The 23,204-nt window shown below is 39.7% G+C and overlaps 1 protein-coding gene across 1 annotated transcript in view; it reads left to right on the top strand.

The window, feature by feature from the left end:
• The window catches only part of LOC114536604, a 30,481-nt gene that overhangs the window by 5,803 nt on the left and 1,474 nt on the right, over positions 1-23,204 (top strand). Inside the window, exon 2 of the mRNA XM_028557960.1 lies at positions 22,639-22,893. Coding sequence (XP_028413761.1) covers positions 22,650-22,893 — 244 coding nt within the window. The 5' untranslated portion in view covers positions 22,639-22,649. The remainder of the gene's footprint in view (positions 1-22,638; positions 22,894-23,204) is intronic.

Raw genomic sequence — 23,204 nt, 5'->3', positions numbered from 1 at the left:
TTTGGCTTCACGTATGGCGTGTATGATCCGTTGGCGAGGTTCAACGTCACGTCAAGGAAGTTAACGATTTTTTTTATTTGTTTCAATTGTGATCTGGAGTTGGTTATTTGCAAATACTTTACAAATTGTTTTCTTAATTTCCTCTATCTTTCTCGCTGTTGTGCAGAATGCGGCCAAACCATCGTCTCTGTACAAACCAATACTACCCTGCGGGTTGTCTTTGGGAGTTTACATAGCAAATACGTCCCAACTAACTCGCAAACCTCTGCGCCATCGTAGGATCCCATTGTCACATCAAATGAGTCCGCGGAGCCTTTTTTAGACCAAGCATCTTCATTATTAAACAATAGTGATTGCTTAGTGTGCATAATAATGCCTTTCTCGTCAGGTGTTATGTTGGTAAACGATGCAGCGAAATCAAGGGCTTTGTGAAGGAGTTCACAAGTGATGGATGGATAAAAATTCACGATATCAAACGAGATGAAAGAATACTGGCTTTTGTTTGCGATAGCGTTAAACGAGCGTTTGAAAACTGAGTTTGAAAACTCTTTGGCGAAGCATATACGTGACATAAGAAGAGATGACACCAACTTATTTATACCGGCAGATAAATCGACGAACTATTATAAAATAAATACTAGCGAGTATGACGGTTTATTAAAGAAAAGTATTGAGAAGGAATACAAAAAGGCCCCTCAGAATGCAGAAAAATCCATCAATGCTAAAGCTAAACAAATCGCATGCAAGTTGGACATAGCTGATAGAGTCGAAGTACTCCCCCGTATAGGAATGATTCATTACCCTAAAAGACCATAAGGATAATTTCCTAAACAACCCATCTTGTCGTTTGATAAATCCCACAAAGTCAGAGCTGGGAAGAGTTAGTAAACACATATTGGACATGATAAACCGTGCGGTGATTGAACAAACTGGGGTACAGCAGTGGAAGAGCACTAAAGCAACTTTGAACTGATTTAACGCTATCGCAAACAAAAGCCAGTATTCTTTCATCTCGTTTGATATCGTGAATTTTTATCCATCCATCACTTGTGAACTCCTTCACAAAGCCCTTGATTTCGCTGCATCGTTTACCAACATAACACCTGACGAGAAAGGATTATTATGCACACTAAGCAATCACTATTGTTTAATAATGAAGATGCTTGGTCTAAAAAAGGCTCCGGGGACTCATTTAATGTGACACTTATGGGATCCTACTATGGCGCAGAGGTTTGCAAGTTAGTTGGGACGTATTTGCTATGTCAACTCCCAAAGACAACCCGCAGGGATATAGTATTGGTTTGTACAGAGACGACAGTTTGGCCGCGTTCCGCACAACAGCGAGAAAGATAGAGGAAAACAATTTGTAAAGTATTTGCAAATAACCAACTCCAGATCACAATTAAAGCAAATAAAAAAATCGTTAATTTCCTTGACGTGACGTTGCACCTCGCCAACGGATCATACACGCCATACGTGAAGCCAAACAACATACCGCCACAGATTACCCAGATGTCTCACTTCTGATTAAAAAAGCGTAAGCGCTTGCTCAGCAAGTGACTAGAGGCATTCCCCCCCCGAAATTTCAAAATGGAGCCGAACTATTTTATACATGGAAAAAAACCTCCTCTCATTTGCTAGAGAGGGCGACTGTGTAGTTAAGTTTGTGTCTGAATCCATCATCATCTATACGCGCTTTGGAAAAGTGAGTTTAGAGTACCTCGTTTTCAATATTGTACGAGTGTTTTATCTTTTTTCGATTGTCGTAGGAGCGGAAAATTATAAGCAGTAGAAATCTCCATAATTTCAAACATATTCCTTTTAAAAAGTGTTTGAATATCTTTACGTTAAATGGAACTTCCTGTACAAATCAATAAATGTACATATATTCCGACTCATTTGACACATTGTGCAGTTTTTCACTTCAATTCAGTTCGTCTCCATTTTGAAATTTTATTTCGGGGGGGTGAATGCCTCTAGTCACTTGCTAAGCGTGCGCAGAAAGCGATGCGCAGTGACGAATCGCTTACGCTTTTGAGTCAGAAGTGAGACATCTGGGTGTTAATCTGTGATACCGCTTTATGTCCATCGCGAAAGCAACCACCCACCTGCAATCCTAATGAATATCCCGATAGCAATCAACCGACGCCTTAATATGAGACATCGTCATGCCAAAAGTCTTTCGACGCAGTTGCACCCACTTACCAACAGGCCTTGCATAAAAGCGGATATAATTATCCCCTCAAGTATGATAAACGTCTGGGAGAAGGAATGCCAAAAACGAAAAATCGAGCTCGTAATGTAACATGGTATAACCCACCTTTTAGCAAGCACGTAGCAACTAATGTGGGACAAAAGTTTTTATCGATTGTCAGAGGAACATTCGCAAATGGTCATCCACTCAAGCAAGTTTTTAATAAGAATACTTTAAAACTAAGCTATTCATGCATGCCCAACTTGCAAGCTAAGATCAGTAACCATAACAAGGCGTTATTACGGAAGACCACGTTATGGGAAAAAGGAGAAAATCAATCATGTAATTGCAGGGATAGGTCATCGTGTCCTCTGGACAGAAAGGCCGGCGCACACTAGAGCTACAATTCTGGCCAAAACCATTGACTACACTCAAATGATTTGTAGTTTTTTATGCAAAACATCAACATTTCTGTCTCGATTTCCCCCCTCGCCCCCCTAATCAATGTTGAGTCCATGCTAAATACTTGAATGAGTTCTGACACATCACCCAACATTGATTTGTGGGGGGGAAAGGGCGAGAATTTTGAAATATATTCCGTGACTACTGACTGTAGTGGCAATTAAGACTGCACGCGCACTATGGCGTAAAGACGCTAAAAAATAGTGCTCCGTGACATTTGAAATTTTTACACAATTACTGCTAAATTTTTAGAAACATTATTACGTTATTACTTAAGTAAGGATATCTTTAAAACAACGTTGGTTTTATTTTTTGTTAACTTGGTGTTTTCGCGCATTTTGTGACTTTATCAAGATTTGGACATCGAACATTAGTCATTGGAGTGGTTACGCGTTCATTGCTTTTAGCGTGAATAATTTCCAGTGCTATCTCAACTGTGAATTCTGTGAGTGCGAATTGGTTATATTATATATATTTTTGGAATTTTTACGCGAATATTTTGCTATTTCTCGAGTTTGGACCGTTAAATTACATTTGCGAACGTTATTCCGTTAACCGCGTGCTACGTGATTTGGTAAATTGGTTGGTGACGACGCACGCTAATTAGAAACTATGCCGCAAGAAAGCAAAGACGGAGAGCGCGCATTTCAATGTAATTTGTGCCCGAGACAATTTGGTTCGGAACGAGGACGGTCGCTACATTTAAATTCATGCAGGAAAAAAACACGCAACTGGTGGAGCGAGTCAACAAGATGGACAAACATCAAGTATGCCTGGTTCTATTGTTGTCGATCCGGTTACTCCCTCAAGTTCTCAAAATAGCGGATCACCATGTGTTTGGGGCAGCCTCACTAAAGACGATCTAAAGCAAGTTGTTAACGCAGCCTATGAAGAGGTGGTTTTTTGGCGCAAAAATCTGTTTATGTTGCCGAGTGGAGCTGCTGGAAAGTCATACGTCAGGGAACTGGAGAGACTTGTTAACGCTTGGAACAGTAACTCGGAGATCTTGCATGATATTTCTTTAAAACTTACTATGATCATGCCTGCTCTTCTCTTACAAAAACCGAGTTTCAAATCGAGATCGAAAGACCATGTGACTTGTCTGTCTCGGCGCATGGCTTTGTGGCAACAAGGTAACTTTGATGGGTTACTTCGGGAATGCAGAACCATCCAGTCGACACTACTGGCTACTAGAAAGGTTTCGAATGAACAGCTTTCCAAGACCTTCGCTAGTCTCATGTTTCGTGGCAAAGTGAACGCAGCTCTACGTTTGTTGGATGAACAATCATGTGGTGGAGTTCTTCCTCTTAATGACGCTGTGTACAAGGACCTCTTGCAGAAACATCCACCTGCACAACCTGAGGATCATTCCGTCATGATTGATGGTGAAATTCCATATGTCGATCCATCGTTATTCGCCAACATCGACGAGGCAGCCATAGCAAAAGCAGCATTGAGGACTCAAGGTGCTGCTGGTCCTTCAGGTCTTGACGCACTTGGATGGCGGCATATTTTGGTGTCTCGCAACTATGGAGATGCTGGCAAAGATCTACGATCCGCAATAGCGTTAATGGCGAGAACACTTGCAACCCAGAAGGTCGTTATTGGAGCAGATCAGACCACCAGCTTCCTTCTTAGCGTGTCGCTTAATACCTCTGGACAAGAACCCTGGTGTCAGACCGATTGGGATTGGAGAGGTTCTACGACGGATAATTGGAAAATCAATTGTCTTTGCCATTAAACCACAAATCATGGATAGCGCAGGAGACTTGCAGCTATGTGCAGGACAACAATCAGGCTGCGAGGCTGCTGTTCACGCCATGTCGAAGATTTTTGAAGAAGAAGAAACAGACGCTGTCTTACTGGTAGACGCCACCAATGCGTTCAATTCCATCAACCGCAAGATCATGTTACATAACATTCAGTACATTTGTCCTGCAATGGCTGTTTATACGTTCAATTGTTATGTAACAGCTTCAAGATTGTTCGTGCAAGGTGGTAAAGAAATTGCATCAGCTGAAGGTACCACGCAAGGTGATCCGTTAGCCATGCCGTTATACGCCGTCGCCATTACTCCACTCCTGCTCATGATTAAATCTGGTGAAGCTAGTGATGTAAGGCATGTTGCGTACGCGGATGACCTTAGTGGGGCAGGTAAGCTAATGCAACTGCGTGCCTGGTGGGAGAAGATTGCCGTGCATGGTCCGAGTCTTGGTTACTACCCGCGAGCTGATAAATCCTGGTTGATTGTGAAGCCACACCTGGAGCAGACTGCCATTGAGATCTTCGCTGGAACTAATGTACGAATTTCAAGTGAAGGGCATAAGTACCTTGGAGGATATCTTGGATCGGATGACGGAAAAGATAAGTATATTAGTTCTTTAGTTAGTAAATGGTGCCAGCAACTTCACGTTTTGAGTGAAATTGCCAAATTCCAACCCCAAGCAGCATACACGGCGTTTGTCTCGGGTTTTCGGCACAGATTTACTTACCACATTCGTGCCGTTCCAGGTATCAAGACCGCGATGCAGCTTGTTGACGACACCATCAACCTGAAGCTCCTTCCTGCACTCCTCGATAACCGTAGCTTGTCCATCCATGAGCGACAATTGGTTTCGCTTCCAGCTCGTATGGGAGGTCTTGGTATTCCGATCTTTAACGACATCTGTGATGAAGATTTGAACTCCACAACCATCTGTCATCTTCTCTCAAGTAGAATCATCCACCAGAATGGTACACCATCAGCAGAACATGGAGATTCCATCCACGATCTTCGCCGTGAGATTGCAAAACAACGTCAAGCTAGGAACTCGTTGCTGCTACAGAACTTGAGATCGAGCATGAGTGAAGAGCAGATTCGAGCAAATGACCTCGCCCAGTTGAAAGGATCCTCAGCTTGGCTAACTGCTCTGCCACTTGCTGAAGAGGGCTACATCTTGACCAAGCGTGAGTTCTTTGATGCAATCTACATGCGTTATCGATGGCCTTTGAAACGCCTTCCATCTTTCTGCGCTTGTGGAAAATCGTTCACGGTAGATCATGCCCTGTCGTGCCTGAAAGGAGGTTTTATCCATCGAAGACATAATGAGATCCGTGATCTACTTGCTGCTGCTATCGATGACGTTGCTTACGATGTTTCAATTGAACCTGCTCTTGCTCCTTTGACTGGCGAGGTTCTTCCATCCAGTGCTAACTCAACCGATGACGCCAGAGTTGACATTGCTGCGAGAGGTTTCTGGCAGAGATGTGAAAAGGCATTTTTTGATGTAAGGGTGTTTAACCCATACGCCTCAACACATCGACGCCAGACGTTGAGCAGCTCGTTTAAAGCCAACGAACGGGAAAAGAAGCGACATTACAACCAACGGATTGTTGAGGTCGAGCATGGCTCCTTCACACCGGTCGTCTTCAGCGCCTTTGGCGGATGCGGAAGAGAGACCCAACATTTTCTTTCCTTCCTGGGTGCGAAGCTGGCTGACAAGAAGAATCATTCTCCATCTATGGTGGTTAGCTGGTTACGACGAAAGATCGCCTTTGCTTTGCTTTGCTTAGAGCTCGCGTGGTGTGTGTTCGTGGCAGTCGAAGTTGGAGGACTGCGTCCATCACATCAACTAACGACATTACGTTGTCGGAATGGAACTCCAACATTAGCGAGTAGTCTAGTTAAGTTGTTTTTGTAAATAGTCTGTAGAACTATTATACTTAATTTTAATGCATGATTGATTATTGTAAATTTCCCTAGTACTAATAATGTGAATAAATTATCACGTCAGTTAAAATTAACACTGCACGAGTGTCGTCAATGTTTTGACCAGGATTGTATGTGCTTAGCAAAAAGTCATTCGTGGCCATTGGCGTAAGCCAGTTGCTCTCGTGTGCGGGCGACTTTTCCGGCGACTTTGGTCATTCGTGCAACTTACGGCAAATATCTAGCATGTTTGATAATTTCTGCCTCGCGTGCCAATATCTTTCCGTGTGCGGCAAACTGAAAGCTATCTGCTTATGGATTGTCTTAACAGCGCATGCGTAATATAAGAAAGTAAACACCAAAGATAGCGGTGCAAACAAAGCAAAACGAATTGTTGGCTGAGGCCATATTGGAAGATAAACTGGTTGATTTTGGCCAGAATACAGTTGTTTATATGATGTGAACTCTGAAGATTTCAGAAACAGAGAGAAACGGGAATGCGCTTTGCAGAAATAGCTAGTGAGCTTTCTCAAACAGGTAATATAATTAATAGCACTTGGATAACGGTGTTTAGTCTAGTCCTACGCAACAGCAACAAAAATAAAAACACCTCTTCGTCTTCATTTTCACCCAAAATTTTGTTTTTGCAATCTGTACGCCATCTTGGATGTTTACTTTCTTATATTACGCATGCGCTCTTAAGACAATCCATAAGCAGATAGCTTTCAGTTTGCCGCACACGGAAAGATTTCGGCACGCGAGGCAGAAACTATCAAATATGCTAGATATTTGCCGTAAGTGGCACGAATGACCAAAGTGGCCGGAAAAGTCGCCCGCACACGAGAGCAACTGGCTTACGCCAATGGCCACGAATGACTTTTTGCTAAGCACATAGGTCTAGTGTTCGCCGGCCTTAACAACAAATGTAATTTACCAAGCAACAGTGGAGACGGACACAGGAAAAGAAACATACATTGGATTCACGCAGAACAAGTTTAAAACCAGATACGCCAACCACTTAGCATCGTTTAGGGACAAAAACAAAATGAATGCGACGCAACTGAGCAAACAAATTTGGGAACAAAAAGGACAAAGGCGTCAGCTATAAGTTGTCATGGAAAATTATCGGCAGAGCACAACCGCATACAAATGTAAGCAAGCGATGTAATGTAAACATCACTGAGAAATTTTTTATCATTTGCAAACCCCATATGGGTACATTAAACAGTAGAAGTTAGCTGGCACACTTTAGACCTGACGAGAGAGCATTCATATATATATATATTTTTATATATTATTTACGCTCAGAAAAGGGTGGAGGCAAATTACCGCCAGCACCTGTAGATACGGTCTACGACCATCATAATTAAGATATAACGTTCCTTCCTCTATATATATCAGTTACGGTAAATCGTCCAATGTACATAATTTTTAGCGGAGGCTTTGGGTAGGAGGTGGGTTCAACTTTAAAGGAGCTCTGTCTTTTGCGATGTCACGCTTAAACTGACCGTTTGTGGTTTGGGTATTCGGTCTTTGTTAGTTTTCGATTTGCTGCTGGCCATTCACCACCTTTCCCGTATTGCGTGCCATCCATTACCTGTCGGTCTTTTAGATAGGACGCAAAGCCCATAATATAAGATTTTTAATTATCGTCGGCAAGGCGTACCCCCTTGGGGGTACACCTTGCCTTAGTAGTCTATTTATAAAATCACATTACATAAATTTCTTATTTCCTTCGTAAATATTTTTATATATATATATATATATATATATATTATATATATATATATATATATATATATATATATATATAAATATAAATATATAAAGAGATTTCTTCATGGTTGGCGAGTGCGTACGACTTTCATGCACGAGTTGTGAAGGATCGCAATACGAACGAGTGAGCGCAGCGAACGAGTGAGTTTGCGATCCTTCGCAACGAGTGCATAATAAAAATCGTACAAACGAGCGAAACATACTTTCAAACAAACATACTTTCCTGAGTGATCAGGACATCTAAGTAATCAAGCACGCCAGGCAATCGCTGTTATTCAACAACAACCAGACGTGGACAAAGTCAAACACCGCAGATGCTTTCGAAGTAACGATGGGCAGTTTTGATGGGGCCGAAATCTGCGAACTCGTCGGTTTATTCATCCTGAGTAAACTGAAAGGGCAACTGAAGAACGTCGGACTGTACCGCGACGATGGCCTCGCCGCAATACGTACTACGTCAGGCAGATTAGGTGACAAAGCTAGGAAACAGTTGACCGAAACTTTCAAGAACCTCGGGCTGAAAATCACCGCAACGCCTAACTTGAAGCGGGTAAATTTCCTTGACATCACACTTGACTTGACTGATGGAACATACAAACCCTATAGAAAACCAAACGACGATCCACTATACATCAACCGCCTTTCCAATCACCCACCTGCCATCACCCAACAACTTCCATCATGCATCAACAAACGAATTAACAAACTATCATGCGACAAAACAACCCTTGACGCTGCATCTCAACTGTACAACAACGCACTGAGACAAAGCAACTACGACGCAACACTCACGTACGAGCAACCAACTAACAATGACAACATCAACAATTGCAGCACAACGCGAAGACGGAAACGGCAACGCAATACAATCTGGTACAATCCCCCTTACTCGAAGAGCGTAATTACCGGAAAACAATTCCTACAACTGTTAGACAAACACTTCCCACCTTCCAATAAACTCCATAAAATCTTCAACCGACACAACGTACGAATTAGCTATGGCTGCCTTGGCAACATGCACTCATTCATAAACAAGCACAACAGGAAAATAGATAGATAGATAGATAATTTTAATAGTTTCTCCCAGAAGGGTTTTTCAGAACCTATTTACAATATTTAAGAAATAATTATATTATACTGGATAATTTACAATTAAAACTAAACTATGTTTAATAGAATGTAAAAAGCTAATAGTATTTACAATGTCGAAACAGGCTAAAATGACAGTAAATGATCTTTCAAATTAGTTTTAAAAGTCTTAAGTGATGTACATTCCTTCAGTTTACTATCTAGGTTGTTCCAAATCACAGCTCCTCTATACGCAAATGACCGTTGACCTGTACTTGTTTTGAACCGGGGTATTTGTACTAAGTTGCAATACCTAGTTGACCTATTATGAATAGAAGTTCTCTTCTCGAACATATCACAGAGGTATTTTGGCGCTAAAGTGTTCATACATTTATAAGTCATAACCGCATCACGGAAATAGAGCAATTTGTCGACAGTCAGCCACTCCAGATCTTTAAGTAATGGGGTTACATGATCATATTTCTTAGATCTGTGATTATTTTAACTTGCAAAATTTTGAACCGATTGAAGTTCTTCATGTTAGCATTTGTTGTATTTGACCACACTGTGGAATAAACATTTTATTGATCACTAACGAGGATATTATCATGGTGAGTGTGCTCTTATCGAAGTTGTTTTTAACTCGGTTTATCTGGCACAATTTGTGGAGGCAATGATACTACTTTAGAGATATGTTTGTCATAACTTAGGTGTTTGTCCATCAACATTCCTAGATCTTTCGCCCAATCAACAGGTTCTAAAAGTTTCCCATGAAGGAACCGAGATATTAACATCGAGCTCTCTTATCAACTGTCTGTTCCAAGAATCATAAATTTAGTTTTGTCTGGGTTGACCAGAAGGCTGTTTTCGCAGCACCAAGTCGCGATCATATGTAGATCTTGTTCCAAGATATTTACAGCGTTGTCAACTTCTGATAGAGGAAACGATAAACAGTAACTTTGTATCATCTACATATGATTCCAGATTGCCATTGTAGGATGTAGCGGGTAAATCGTTTAAGTATTACAGAAGAGCAGTGGCGATAAAATGGCCCCCTGAGGTACCCCATGAGTTAATAATAGTGGCTCCGATATTGTAGAATCAATACGAGTGACTTGAGAGCGGTCAGTTAGGTAACTTTTAAACCAATTTATTGTGGAATTAGAAGCTCCGACATTGAATAATTTTTGAATAGATTTCTTTGCAGCATTTTCACCAACTGATGAAAAAAATTGATTGAATTCGTTTGCGATAGATTTGTGATCTTTGGTGTAAATTTGTCTCTCTTGGCTCTTTGATGGTACCAGACGGTTTATTATTTTCCAGATAGACCTCGGGTTATCTTTGTGTTGCTGTACTTCATTAGAATTATGTTCATTTTCTGCCTTCCTGAGAGCTTTTTTAATATTATTTCGGTAGATCTTGTAATTTTCCCAGTCCTTAGTGTCACGCGTATTTAGGAATTGATGGTGTAATCGGTCTCTCTCTTTCATTTGGTTTCTAAGATTTTGTGTGATAAAAGGGCAAGGTCGGTTACGAATCGCTGTTGTTTAATCGTGCGTGAACATCTAGTGTTGATTGCACAACATGGTTAAAGCGATCGAGTTTGTTATTTACATCTTCCTCTTCCAAAACGGATAAGAGGGAGTCTGACTTTCTAGCTAGATCGGTGAAGAAGTCATTAGGTACATAGTTTTTGTAGCTACGCGTAGTGATATATCTTGTGGCTTGTCTAGGAGGTTTAAGTTTGAGTTCCGCGTACACTGGCAAATGGTCGCTGATAGATGCGTTTAATACCCCACTTCGGCTAACTAACGACTTCGACGACACTATGATGACATCTAGCAATGAACAAGTTGAATTCGTGATCCTCGTTGCGGTTTCGATGATTTGGGTAAGGTTCATTTCATTTAAAAATTTTTCAAGAGATTTATACTCTGCGCAACCACTCTTCAATACATCACAATTTAGGTCTCCTAGGATCAGGATTGGTTTGTTTAATAATAAAGCTTCCATATAGTTTGGCTTAAGAGCGTCTTCCAAACAGTTCAAGGACAGTCAGGTGGCCTGTAAGTTACACAGATTAAAAACGATTTGGATTTTTTATACTGAACATTTATCCATTGTTGATGGAAGTTGTCTTCAGAGATAGAAGACAGAGACTTTATGACAGATGCTTTAAGTTCTTTACGAACATACGTGCACACCCCTCCACCTCGTTTGTGAAGGCGGTCTAATCTTAAAAGATTGAAACCTTCTATTTTTACTTCAGCAGACGATACACTTGTATTTAGCCACGTTTCTGATATTGTTAAGATATCAAATTTTTCATTTCGCGTCAGTTCTCTCATTTCGGTGAGATGTACATTGTTCCTAAGCGAGCGGATGTTTAAATGAGCCACTTTAAGCCTGTTGTTTTTTAAGTTATACCTCGAATTCTGGATTCCTGATAAACTTGGTGACTGAGTTTTGGACATAGGAATTGGGATTAGATTATTTAAGTTTCTCTTTTTTGAATGAGTGTAAGATAATATACCAGGGCGTCGTAAAGAAACTATAGGGATTTGCTTGCTGACTTTATTCTGCCGTGTTGATGGATTAATCAAGTTATTATTTGACTGATGGAAATATTCTTCGGGAGGAATGAGCATATGTGTCGTGTCAGATATTACATTCTGGTTATCTGGCTGACTAATTGTAGGTGTTTGTGCCAATTGTTTGGTCGGTGATTCGAACGGCCTGTCCGAAAATCCCTCTTGCTCGATCGCCAGTGATCATTCGGGGACACAGGGTCGTTACGAGGTGTTAGATTAAATGAAAAATCTCTCGGAGGTAAGCGGACCATCCGCTCAACGTGTTGTTTCGTTGACATGAGCCTTTATCTTTATTTTTATTCGGAGAACTCGTCCAAGAAAACCTCTTACTCACTGGCTGTGAGTCGTTTGATTCAATCAAAGGTAGGCGTCCCACCCACTCAACGTTCTGTTTCACTGTCTTATGCCCTTTATCTTTATGTAACGATTTTTTGCTTGGTACATAGCCGTAGTTATATTTGCTAGTTTTCATTGTAAATTTTTCTTTATGAGTTTGAACGTTTGTTTGATGTTCTACAGATATATCCTTATGTTGGCTCTCACTTAACGATAAGGAGTCTGTCCATTTGGTTTGTTTTGGATCAATAATTAATGATGCGTCACCTACGCCTTCAGAGATTTTGGGCTGATCTGATGTAAACGCCTGTTCATTGTTCAGGATAATTGTAGGTGACTGGAGCGTGGCATTTTGTTCTCCTTTTTTACAATGGCTTTGTTCTTGAGTTAATACTTGGGCGCTTTTACAATTATTACTTATTGTTACATCCATGCTTAGTGATGCTTTGGAGGCTTCCGGATTAAATTCTGAGAGCATCAATTCGTCCGGCGCACGATCGGTTTCGTCTACCAGATTAGATTTAATTTCTAAGTGAGCAATTTTTATCTTGAGCAGATCTAGTTCCGATCTAAGTTGTTCAGATTTCTTTCTCTCGTCGGCGAGTTCCAACGTAATGCATTGAATGTTGTTTAAGTATGTGTCTATCGGGTCAAGTATCTTGACCTGACTTGACTTGACTGATGGAACATACAAACCCTATAGAAAACCAAACGACGATCCACTATACATCAACCGCCTTTCCAATCACCCACCTGCCATCACCCAACAACTTCCATCATGCATCAACAAACGAATTAACAAACTATCATGCGACAAAACAACCCTTGACGCTGCATCTCAACTGTACAACAACGCACTGAGACAAAGCAACTACGACGCAACACTCACGTACGAGCAACCAACTAACAATGACAACATCAACAATTGCAGCACAACGCGAAGACGGAAACGGCAACGCAATACAATCTGGTACAATCCCCCTTACTCGAAGAGCGTAATTACCGGAAAACAATTCCTACAACTGTTAGACAAACACTTCCCACCTTCCAATAAACTCCATAAAATCTTCAACCGACACAACGTACGAATTAGCTATGGCTGCCTTGGCAACATGCACTCATTCATAAACAAGCACAACAGGAAAATAGATAGATAGATAGATAATTTTAATAGTTTCTCCCAGAAGGGTTTTTCAGAACCTATTTACAATATTTAAGAAATAATTATATTATACTGGATAATTTACAATTAAAACTAAACTATGTTTAATAGAATGTAAAAAGCTAATAGTATTTACAATGTCGAAACAGGCTAAAATGACAGTAAATGATCTTTCAAATTAGTTTTAAAAGTCTTAAGTGATGTACATTCCTTCAGTTTACTATCTAGGTTGTTCCAAATCACAGCTCCTCTATACGCAAATGACCGTTGACCTGTACTTGTTTTGAACCGGGGTATTTGTACTAAGTTGCAATACCTAGTTGACCTATTATGAATAGAAGTTCTCTTCTCGAACATATCACAGAGGTATTTTGGCGCTAAAGTGTTCATACATTTATAAGTCATAACCGCATCACGGAAATAGAGCAATTTGTCGACAGTCAGCCACTCCAGATCTTTAAGTAATGGGGTTACATGATCATATTTCTTAGATCCTGTGATTATTTTACTTGCAAAATTTTGAACCGATTGAAGTTTCTTCATGTTAGCATTTGTTGTATTTGACCACACTGTGGAGCAATATAACATTTTATTGATCACTAACGAGGATATTATCATGGTGAGTGTGCTCTTATCGAAGTTGTTTTTAACTCGGTTTATCTGGCACAATTTGTGGAGGCAAGATGATACTACTTTAGAGATATGTTGTCATAACTTAGGTGTTTGTCCATCAACATTCCTAGATCTTTCGCCCAATCAACAGGTTCTAAAAGTTTTCCCATGAAAGGAACCGAGATATTAACATCGAGCTCTCTTATCAACTGTCTTGTTCCAAGAATCATAAATTTAGTTTTGTCTGGGTTGACCAGAAGGCTGTTTTCGCAGCACCAAGTCGCGATCATATGTAGATCTTGTTCCAAGATATTTACAGCGTTGTCAACTTCTGATAGAGGAAACGATAACAGTAACTTTGTATCATCTACATATGATTCCAGATTGCCATTGTAGGATGTAGCGGGTAAATCGTTTAAGTATATACAGAAGAGCAGTGGCGATAAAAGGCCCCCTGAGGTACCCCATGAGTTAATAATAGTGGCTCCGATATTGTAGAATCAATACGAGTGACTTGAGAGCGGTCAGTTAGGTAACTTTTAAACCAATTTATTGTGGAATTAGAAGCTCCGACATTGAATAATTTTTGAATAGATTTCTTTGCAGCATTTTCACCAACTGATGAAAAAATTGATTGAATTCGTTTGCGATAGATTTGTGATCTTTGGTGTAAATTTGTCTCTCTTGGCTCTTTGATGGTACCAGACGGTTTATTATTTTCCAGATAGACCTCGGGTTATCTTTGTGTTGCTGTACTTCATTAGAATTATGTTCATTTTCTGCCTTCCTGAGAGCTTTTTTAATATATTATCGGTAGATCTTGTAATTTTCCCAGTCCTTAGTGTCACGCGTATTTAGGAATTGATGGTGTAATCGGTCTCTCTCTTTCATTTGGTTTCTAAGATTTGTGTGATAAAAGGGCAAGGTCGGTTACGAATCGCTGTTGTTTTAATCGGTGCGTGAACATCTAGTGTTGATTGCACAACATGGTTAAAGCGATCGAGTTTGTTATTTACATCTTCCTCTTCCAAAACGGATAAGAGGGAGTCTGACTTTCTAGCTAGATCGGCGAAGAAGTCATTAGGTACATAGTTTTTGTAGCTACGCGTAGTGATATATCTTGTGGCTTGTCTAGGAGGTTTAAGTTTGAGTTCCGCGTACACTGGCAAATGGTCGCTGATAGATGCGTTTAATACCCCACTTCGGCTAACTAACGACTTCGACGACACTATGATGACATCTAGCAATGAACAAGTTGAATTCGTGATCCTCGTTGCGGTTTCGATGATTTGGGTAAGGTTCATTTCATTTAAAAATTTTTCAAGAGATTTATACTCTGCGCAACCACTCTTCAATACATCACAATTTAGGTCTCCTAGGATCAGGATTGGTTTGTTTAATAATAAAGCTTCCATATAGTTTGGCTTAAGAGCGTCTTCCAAACAGTTCAAGGGACAGTCAGGTGGCCTGTAAGTTACACAGATTAAAAACGATTTGGATTTTTTATACTGAACATTTATCCATTGTTGATGGAAGTTGTCTTCAGAGATAGAAGACAGAGACTTTATGACAGATGCTTTAAGTTCTTTACGAACATACGTGCACACCCCTCCCCTCGTTTGTGAAGGCGGTCTAATCTTAAAAGATTGAAACCTTCTATTTTTACTTCAGCAGACGATACACTTGTATTTAGCCACGTTTCTGATATTGTTAAGATATCAAATTTTTCATTTCGCGTCAGTTCTCTCATTTCGGTGAGATGTACATTGTTCCTAAGCGAGCGGATGTTTAAATGAGCCACTTTAAGCCTGTTGTTTTTTAAGTTATACCTCGAATTCTGGATTCCTGATAAACTTGGTGACTGAGTTTTGGACATAGGAATTGGGATTAGATTATTTAAGTTTCTCTTTTTTGAATGAGTGTAAGATAATATACCAGGGCGTCGTAAAGAAACTATAGGGATTTGCTTGCTGACTTTATTCTGCCGTGTTGATGGATTAATCAAGTTATTATTTGACTGATGGAAATATTCTTCGGGAGGAATGAGCATATGTGTCGTGTCAGATATTACATTCTGGTTATCTGGCTGACTAATTGTAGGTGTTTGTGCCAATTGTTTGGTCGGTGATTCGAACGGCCTGTCCGAAAATCCCTCTTGCTCGATCGCCAGTGATCATTCGGGGACACAGGGTCGTTACGAGGTGTTAGATTAAATGAAAAATCTCTCGGAGGTAAGCGGACCATCCGCTCAACGTGTTGTTTCGTTGACATGAAGCCTTTATCTTTATTTATTCGGAGAACTCGTCCAAGAAAACCTCTTACTCACTGGCTGTGAGTCGTTTGATTCAATCAAAGGTAGGCGTCCCACCCACTCAACGTTCTGTTTCACTGTCTTATGCCCTTTATCTTTATGTAACGATTTTTGCTTGGTACATAGCCGTAGTTATATTTGCTAGTTTTTTGTAAATTTTTTCTTTATGAGTTTGAACGTTTGTTTGATGTTCTACAGATATATCCTTATGTTGGCTCTCACTTAACGATAAGGAGTCTGTCCATTTGGTTTGTTTTGGATCAATAATTAATGATGCGTCACCTACGCCTTCAGAGATTTTGGGCTGGATCTGATGTAAACGCCTGTTCATTGTTCAGGATAATTGTAGGTGACTGGAGCGTGCATTTTGTTCTCCTTTTTTACAATGGCTTTGTTCTTGAGTTAATACTTGGGCGTACATTATTACTTACATCCATGCTTAGTGATGCTTTGGAGGCTTCCGGATTAAATTCTGAGAGCATCAATTCGTCCGGCGCACGATCGGTTTCGTCTACCAGATTAGATTTAATTTCTAAGTGAGCAATTTTTATCTTGAGCAGATCTAGTTCCGATCTAAGTTGTTCAGATTTCTTTCTCTCGTCGGCGAGTTCCAACGTAATGCATTGAATGTTGTTTAAGTATGTGTCTATCGGGTCAAGTATCTTGACCTGACTTGACTTGACTGATGGAACATACAAACCCTATAGAAAACCAAACGACGATCCACTATACATCAACCGCCTTTCCAATCACCCACCTGCCATCACCCAACAACTTCAGTCATGCATCAACAAACGAATTAACAAACTATCATGCGACAAAACAACCCTTGACGCTGCATCTCAACTGTACAACAACGCACTGAGACAAAGCAACTACGACGCAACACTCACGTACGAGCAACCAACTAACAATGACAACATCAACAATTGCAGCACAACGCGAAGACGGAAACGGCAACGCAATACAATCTGGTACAATCCCCCTTACTCGAAGAGCGTAATTACCGGAAAACAATTCCTACAACTGTTAGACAAACACTTCCCACCTTCCAATAAACTCCATAAAATCTTCAACCGACACAACGTACGAATTAGCTATGGCTGCCTTGGCAACATGCACTCATTCATAAACAAGCACAACAGGAAAATAGATAGATAGATATTTTAATAGTTTCTCCCAGAAGGGTTTTTCAGAACCTATTTACAATATTTAAGAAATAATTATATATACTGGATAATTTACAATTAAAACTAAACTATGTTTAATAGAATGTAAAAAGCTAATAGTATTTACAATGTCGAAACAGGCTAAAATGACAGTAAATGATCTTTCAAATTAGTTTTAAAAGTCTTAAGTGATGTACATTCCTTCAGTTTACTATCTAGGTTGTTCCAAATCACAGCTCCTCTATACGCAAATGACCGTTGACCTGTACTTGTTTTGAACCGGGGTATTTGTACTAAGTTGCAATACCTAGTTGACCTATTATGAATAGAAGTTCTCTTCTCGAACATATCACAGAGGTATTTTGGCGCTAAAGTGTTCATACATTTATAAGTCATAACCGCATCACGGAAATAGAGCAATTTGTCGACAGTCAGCCACTCCAGATCTTTAAGTAATGGGGTTACATGATCATATTTCTTAGATCCTGTGATTATTTTACTTGCAAAATTTTGAACCGATTGAAGTTTCTTCATGTTAGCATTTGTTGTATTTGACCACACTGTGGAGCAATATAACATTTTATTGATCACTAACGAGGATATTATCATGGTGAGTGTGCTCTTATCGAAGTTGTTTTTAACTCGGTTTATCTGGCACAATTTGTGGAGGCAATGATACTACTTTAGAGATATGTTTGTCATAACTTAGGTGTTTGTCCATCAACATTCCTAGATCTTTCGCCCAATCAACAGGTTCTAAAAGTTTTCCCATGAAAGGAACCGAGATATTAACATCGAGCTCTCTTATCAACTGTCTTGTTCCAAGAATCATAAATTTAGTTTTGTCTGGGTTGACCAGAAGGCTGTTTTCGCAGCACCAAGTCGCGATCATATGTAGATCTTGTTCCAAGATATTTACAGCGTTGTCAACTTCTGATAGAGGAAACGATAACAGTAACTTTGTATCATCTACATATGATTCCAGATTGCCATTGTAGGATGTAGCGGGTAAATCGTTTAAGTATATACAGAAGAGCAGTGGCGATAAAATGGCCCCCTGAGGTACCCCATGAGTTAATAATAGTGGCTCCGATATTGTAGAATCAATACGAGTGACTTGAGAGCGGTCAGTTAGGTAACTTTTAAACCAATTTATTGTGGAATTAGAAGCTCCGACATTGAATAATTTTTGAGATTTCTTTGCAGCATTTTCACCAACTGATGAAAAAAATTGATTGAATTCGTTTGCGATAGATTTGTGATCTTTGGTGTAAATTTGTCTCTCTTGGCTCTTTGATGGTACCAGACGGTTTATTATTTTCCAGATAGACCTCGGGTTATCTTTGTGTTGCTGTACTTCATTAGAATTATGTTCATTTTCTGCCTTCCTGAGAGCTTTTTTAATATTATTTCGGTAGATCTTGTAATTTTCCCAGTCCTTAGTGTCACGCGTATTTAGGAATTGATGGTGTAATCGGTCTCTCTCTTTCATTTGGTTTCTAAGATTTTGTGTGATAAAAGGGCAAGGTCGGTTACGAATCGCTGTTGTTTTAATCGGTGCGTGAACATCTAGTGTTGATTGCACAACATGGTTAAAGCGATCGAGTTTGTTATTTACATCTTCCTCTTCCAAAACGGATAAGAGGGAGTCTGACTTTCTAGCTAGATCGGCGAAGAAGTCATTAGGTACATAGTTTTTGTAGCTACGCGTAGTGATATATCTTGTGGCTTGTCTAGGAGGTTTAAGTTTGAGTTCCGCGTACACTGGCAAATGGTCGCTGATAGATGCGTTTAATACCCCACTTCGGCTAACTAACGACTTCGACGACACTATGATGACATCTAGCAATGAACAAGTTGAATTCGTGATCCTCGTTGCGGTTTCGATGATTTGGGTAAGGTTCATTTCATTTAAAAATTTTTCAAGAGATTTATACTCTGCGCAACCACTCTTCAATACATCACAATTTAGGTCTCCTAGGATCAGGATTGTTTGTTTAATAATAAAGCTTCCATATAGTTTGCTTAAGAGCGTCTTCCAAACAGTTCAAGGGACAGTCAGGTGGCCTGTAAGTTACACAGATTAAAAACGATTTGGATTTTTTATACTGAACATTTATCCATTGTTGATGGAAGTTGTCTTCAGAGATAGAAGACAGAGACTTTATGACAGATGCTTTAAGTTCTTTACGAACATACGTGCACCCCTCCACCTCGTTTGTGAAGGCGGTCTAATCTTAAAAGATTGAAACCTTCTATTTTTACTTCAGCAGACGATACACTTGTATTTAGCCACGTTTCTGATATTGTTTAAGATATCAAATTTTCATTTCGCGTCAGTTCTCTCATTTCGGTGAGATGTACATTGTTCCTAAGCGAGCGGATGTTTAAATGAGCCACTTTAAGCCTGTTGTTTTTTAAGTTATACCTCGAATTCTGGATTCCTGATAAACTTGGTGACTGAGTTTTGGACATAGGAATTGGGATTAGATTATTTAAGTTTCTCTTTTTGAATGAGTGTAAGATAATATACCAGGGCGTCGTAAAGAAACTATAGGGATTTGCTTGCTGACTTTATTCTGCCGTGTTGATGGATTAATCAAGTTATTATTTGACTGATGGAAATATTCTTCGGGAGGAATGAGCATATGTGTCGTGTCAGATATTACATTCTGGTTATCTGGCTGACTAATTGTAGGTGTTTGTGCCAATTGTTTGGTCGGTGATTCGAACGGCCTGTCCGAAAATCCCTCTTGCTCGATCGCCAGTGATCATTCGGGGACACAGGGTCGTTACGAGGTGTTAGATTAAATGAAAAATCTCTCGGAGGTAAGCGGACCATCCGCTCAACGTGTTGTTTCGTTGACATGAAGCCTTTATCTTTATTTTATTCGGAGAACTCGTCCAAGAAAACCTCTTACTCACTGGCTGTGAGTCGTTTGATTCAATCAAAGGTAGGCGTCCCACCCACTCAACGTTCTGTTTCACTGTCTTATGCCCTTTATCTTTATGTAACGATTTTTTGCTTGGTACATAGCCGTAGTTATATTTGCTAGTTTTCATTGTAAATTTTTCTTTATGAGTTTGAACGTTTGTTTGATGTTCTACAGATATATCCTTATGTTGGCTCTCACTTAACGATAAGGAGTCTGTCCATTTGGTTTGTTTTGGATCAATAATTAATGATGCGTCACCTACGCCTTCAGAGATTTTGGGCTGATCTGATGTAAACGCCTGTTCATTGTTCAGGATAATTGTAGGTGATTGGAGCGTGGCATTTTGTTCTCCTTTTTACAATGGCTTTGTTCTTGAGTTAATACTTGGGCGCTTTTACAATTATTACTTATTGTTACATCCATGCTTAGTGATGCTTTGGAGGCTTCCGGATTAAATTCTGAGAGCATCAATTCGTCCGGCGCACGATCGGTTTCGTCTACCAGATTAGATTTAATTTCTAAGTGAGCAATTTTTATCTTGAGCAGATCTAGTTCCGATCTAAGTTGTTCAGATTTCTTTCTCTCGTCGGCGAGTTCCAACGTAATGCATTGAATGTTGTTTAAGTATGTGTCTATCGGGTCAAGTATCTTATTTGCATTTGCCAGACTTTGCAGGGCATCAGTTCTCGATTGTAAAATTTCATAGTTTAACTTCATATCATCCAATTCCGCCCGGATACTTTCACATGAACACTTACAGCTTGATGTATTTTCTGAGTGATTTATTTCCACTACTTTGGCTTCCATTAGCGTGGACGATGACTTGTCAGCAGTGCAACCCAAATCAAGACGCAAAGCCCTCCTGCTACAAATGTTAACTAGAATTTGTCTTAAACGTTCACCCGCTTTGCCTTGAAATAATAAGGTTTTCTGCTTGCCAAAGTACCATGTGAAACACAGGTCAGAAAATTCGCTTTTGAAACGCCGAGATTGACCTCCTGGCGATGTCCATTTGCCCGATTCTTTGAGATTATTTTCAACGAATTCTTTCAACAGTTCGTAGTTATTTGTCCATTTGATTCGTTTACCATCATATGTGACATTTAGATAAGCATTATTGCTACATATCGATTCTTCACTCCACTTATCTGGAGTGTTATCTAACAAATTAGTGCCATCAACTTTAGCAAGTGCATCCGCCATGTTGACAATACTGAGAGTCCTAAGAAAATACTAAGTAAACACACAAAACAGACAAACGCAAACACAGACGACGCAAACTGCTCACGACAATGCAACTGTAGACGTCCGGAAAAATGCCCAGCTCAAGGTAAATGCCTCACATCAAACGTTGTGTATCAACAACGATCCACCAGCAAGGTATATCGGAGTCACTGCGGACGATTTTAAAACGCGCTACCGAAACCACGCAAAATCTTTCGCGAACAAGAAATACGCGAAAGAGACGGAGCTGTCAAAATACATATAGAAGCTGAAGGAAGCTAAGAAAGCATTCTCTATAACATGGTCCCTCCTGAAAACCGTCCCAGCCTACAAAGCTGGCTCAAGAAGATGCAACCTCTGCCTTGAAGAGAAGCTATACATAATGAAACGCAAAACTAAATCACTGCTGAACAAACGCTCGGAACTTTTCTCGATGTAGACACGTAACCCGATACCTTATATCACGATGTATATATAGAGAATAGCAACTAGACCTGTCATTAGCCTGATGATCGCTTTATAGCGTGAAACTCCGAGTAGCTAAGCAGCTAGTCTTTTAATAAATAAATATATCTTAGCTCTGCCGGTAATGGTATTGAGCGCTCTTCAACCATTGTCAAGTTCTGTGAACTCTTCGTTACAGTTAATTCTTTGGATAAATAATTATATATATATATATATATATATATATATATATATATATATATATATATATATATATATATATATATACAAAACAAATACACTTTCGATCGAGCATAAAATATAGGATTCCGGAGCGTGGTTAGATATCGTAAAATTCCGAAAAAAATAAAAATATTTATTTTTTTTCTTGCGGTCCGAATTCAGATTTTAGCGTTTCCTGCAATCTCATTTGCTACGCGAGCGGTCCGTATGCATGAGGCCGTACGGACTGGGCGAGATTTAAAAGCACAGGGCCAATGCTAAAATATGAATTCGGACCACTGCGCCCCCTCCCCCGCTTTTCTCTAGATTGAACGCGCGTAAGACGTAACGTTTCAGGTTATGGTTTCACAATCGTAACGTTTCAGTTCATGTTTATATCATTAAGAAAGACGGTTTTAATTGGTAAAAATTGATTACAGGTTTGAATCCAATGGCAATGGCCACTCGTGCGATGGAATATGTTAAAGAAAACAACCTCGACAAAGCACAACAGGAGAAAGTTTTAAAACTTGGGACCTGGATGAACTTTATGGGTTTATCAAAGGAGGGAAGATTGCAGTCTGTAACATTGGAGGCGATAAATTGTCTTTATGACGGAGAGATTACCGACCATTGTATCGAAATGCTGAAACAGAAATTTGGAATTAAAAGTGGAAGTAATTCATATACTTCAGGTATTGAAACATTAAACATTTTTATGTTTTCATCAATTATTATGCTTTTATTAATTGAATTATTCATGGCTGGAAATCATGTAACTATAATTATGTGCAAGTTATATCTGCTGTACCAGAACAATATCAATCAGACTGAATTACTAAGATTTATGACTACAAAACTACGCGAAACAAAACACAGAATTGTGTGCAATTAACAAGCATCACATATCTCGGCATACGTGTAATCCATGGATAAAATCCCAGAAGCGTAACGAGAACGATGATTGGGGTTAGTGTTCAGTTCTACCTGACGGATTTCTTAGTGA

This window comes from Dendronephthya gigantea, unplaced genomic scaffold, assembly GCF_004324835.1.
Source record: "Dendronephthya gigantea isolate DGI-Jeju-01 unplaced genomic scaffold, DenGig_1.0 000141F, whole genome shotgun sequence".
NCBI classification, from domain to species: domain Eukaryota; kingdom Metazoa; phylum Cnidaria; class Anthozoa; order Malacalcyonacea; family Nephtheidae; genus Dendronephthya; species Dendronephthya gigantea.
Note: the sequence above shows the minus strand (reverse complement) of the source record. Positions and strands in the feature narration are given on the sequence as shown.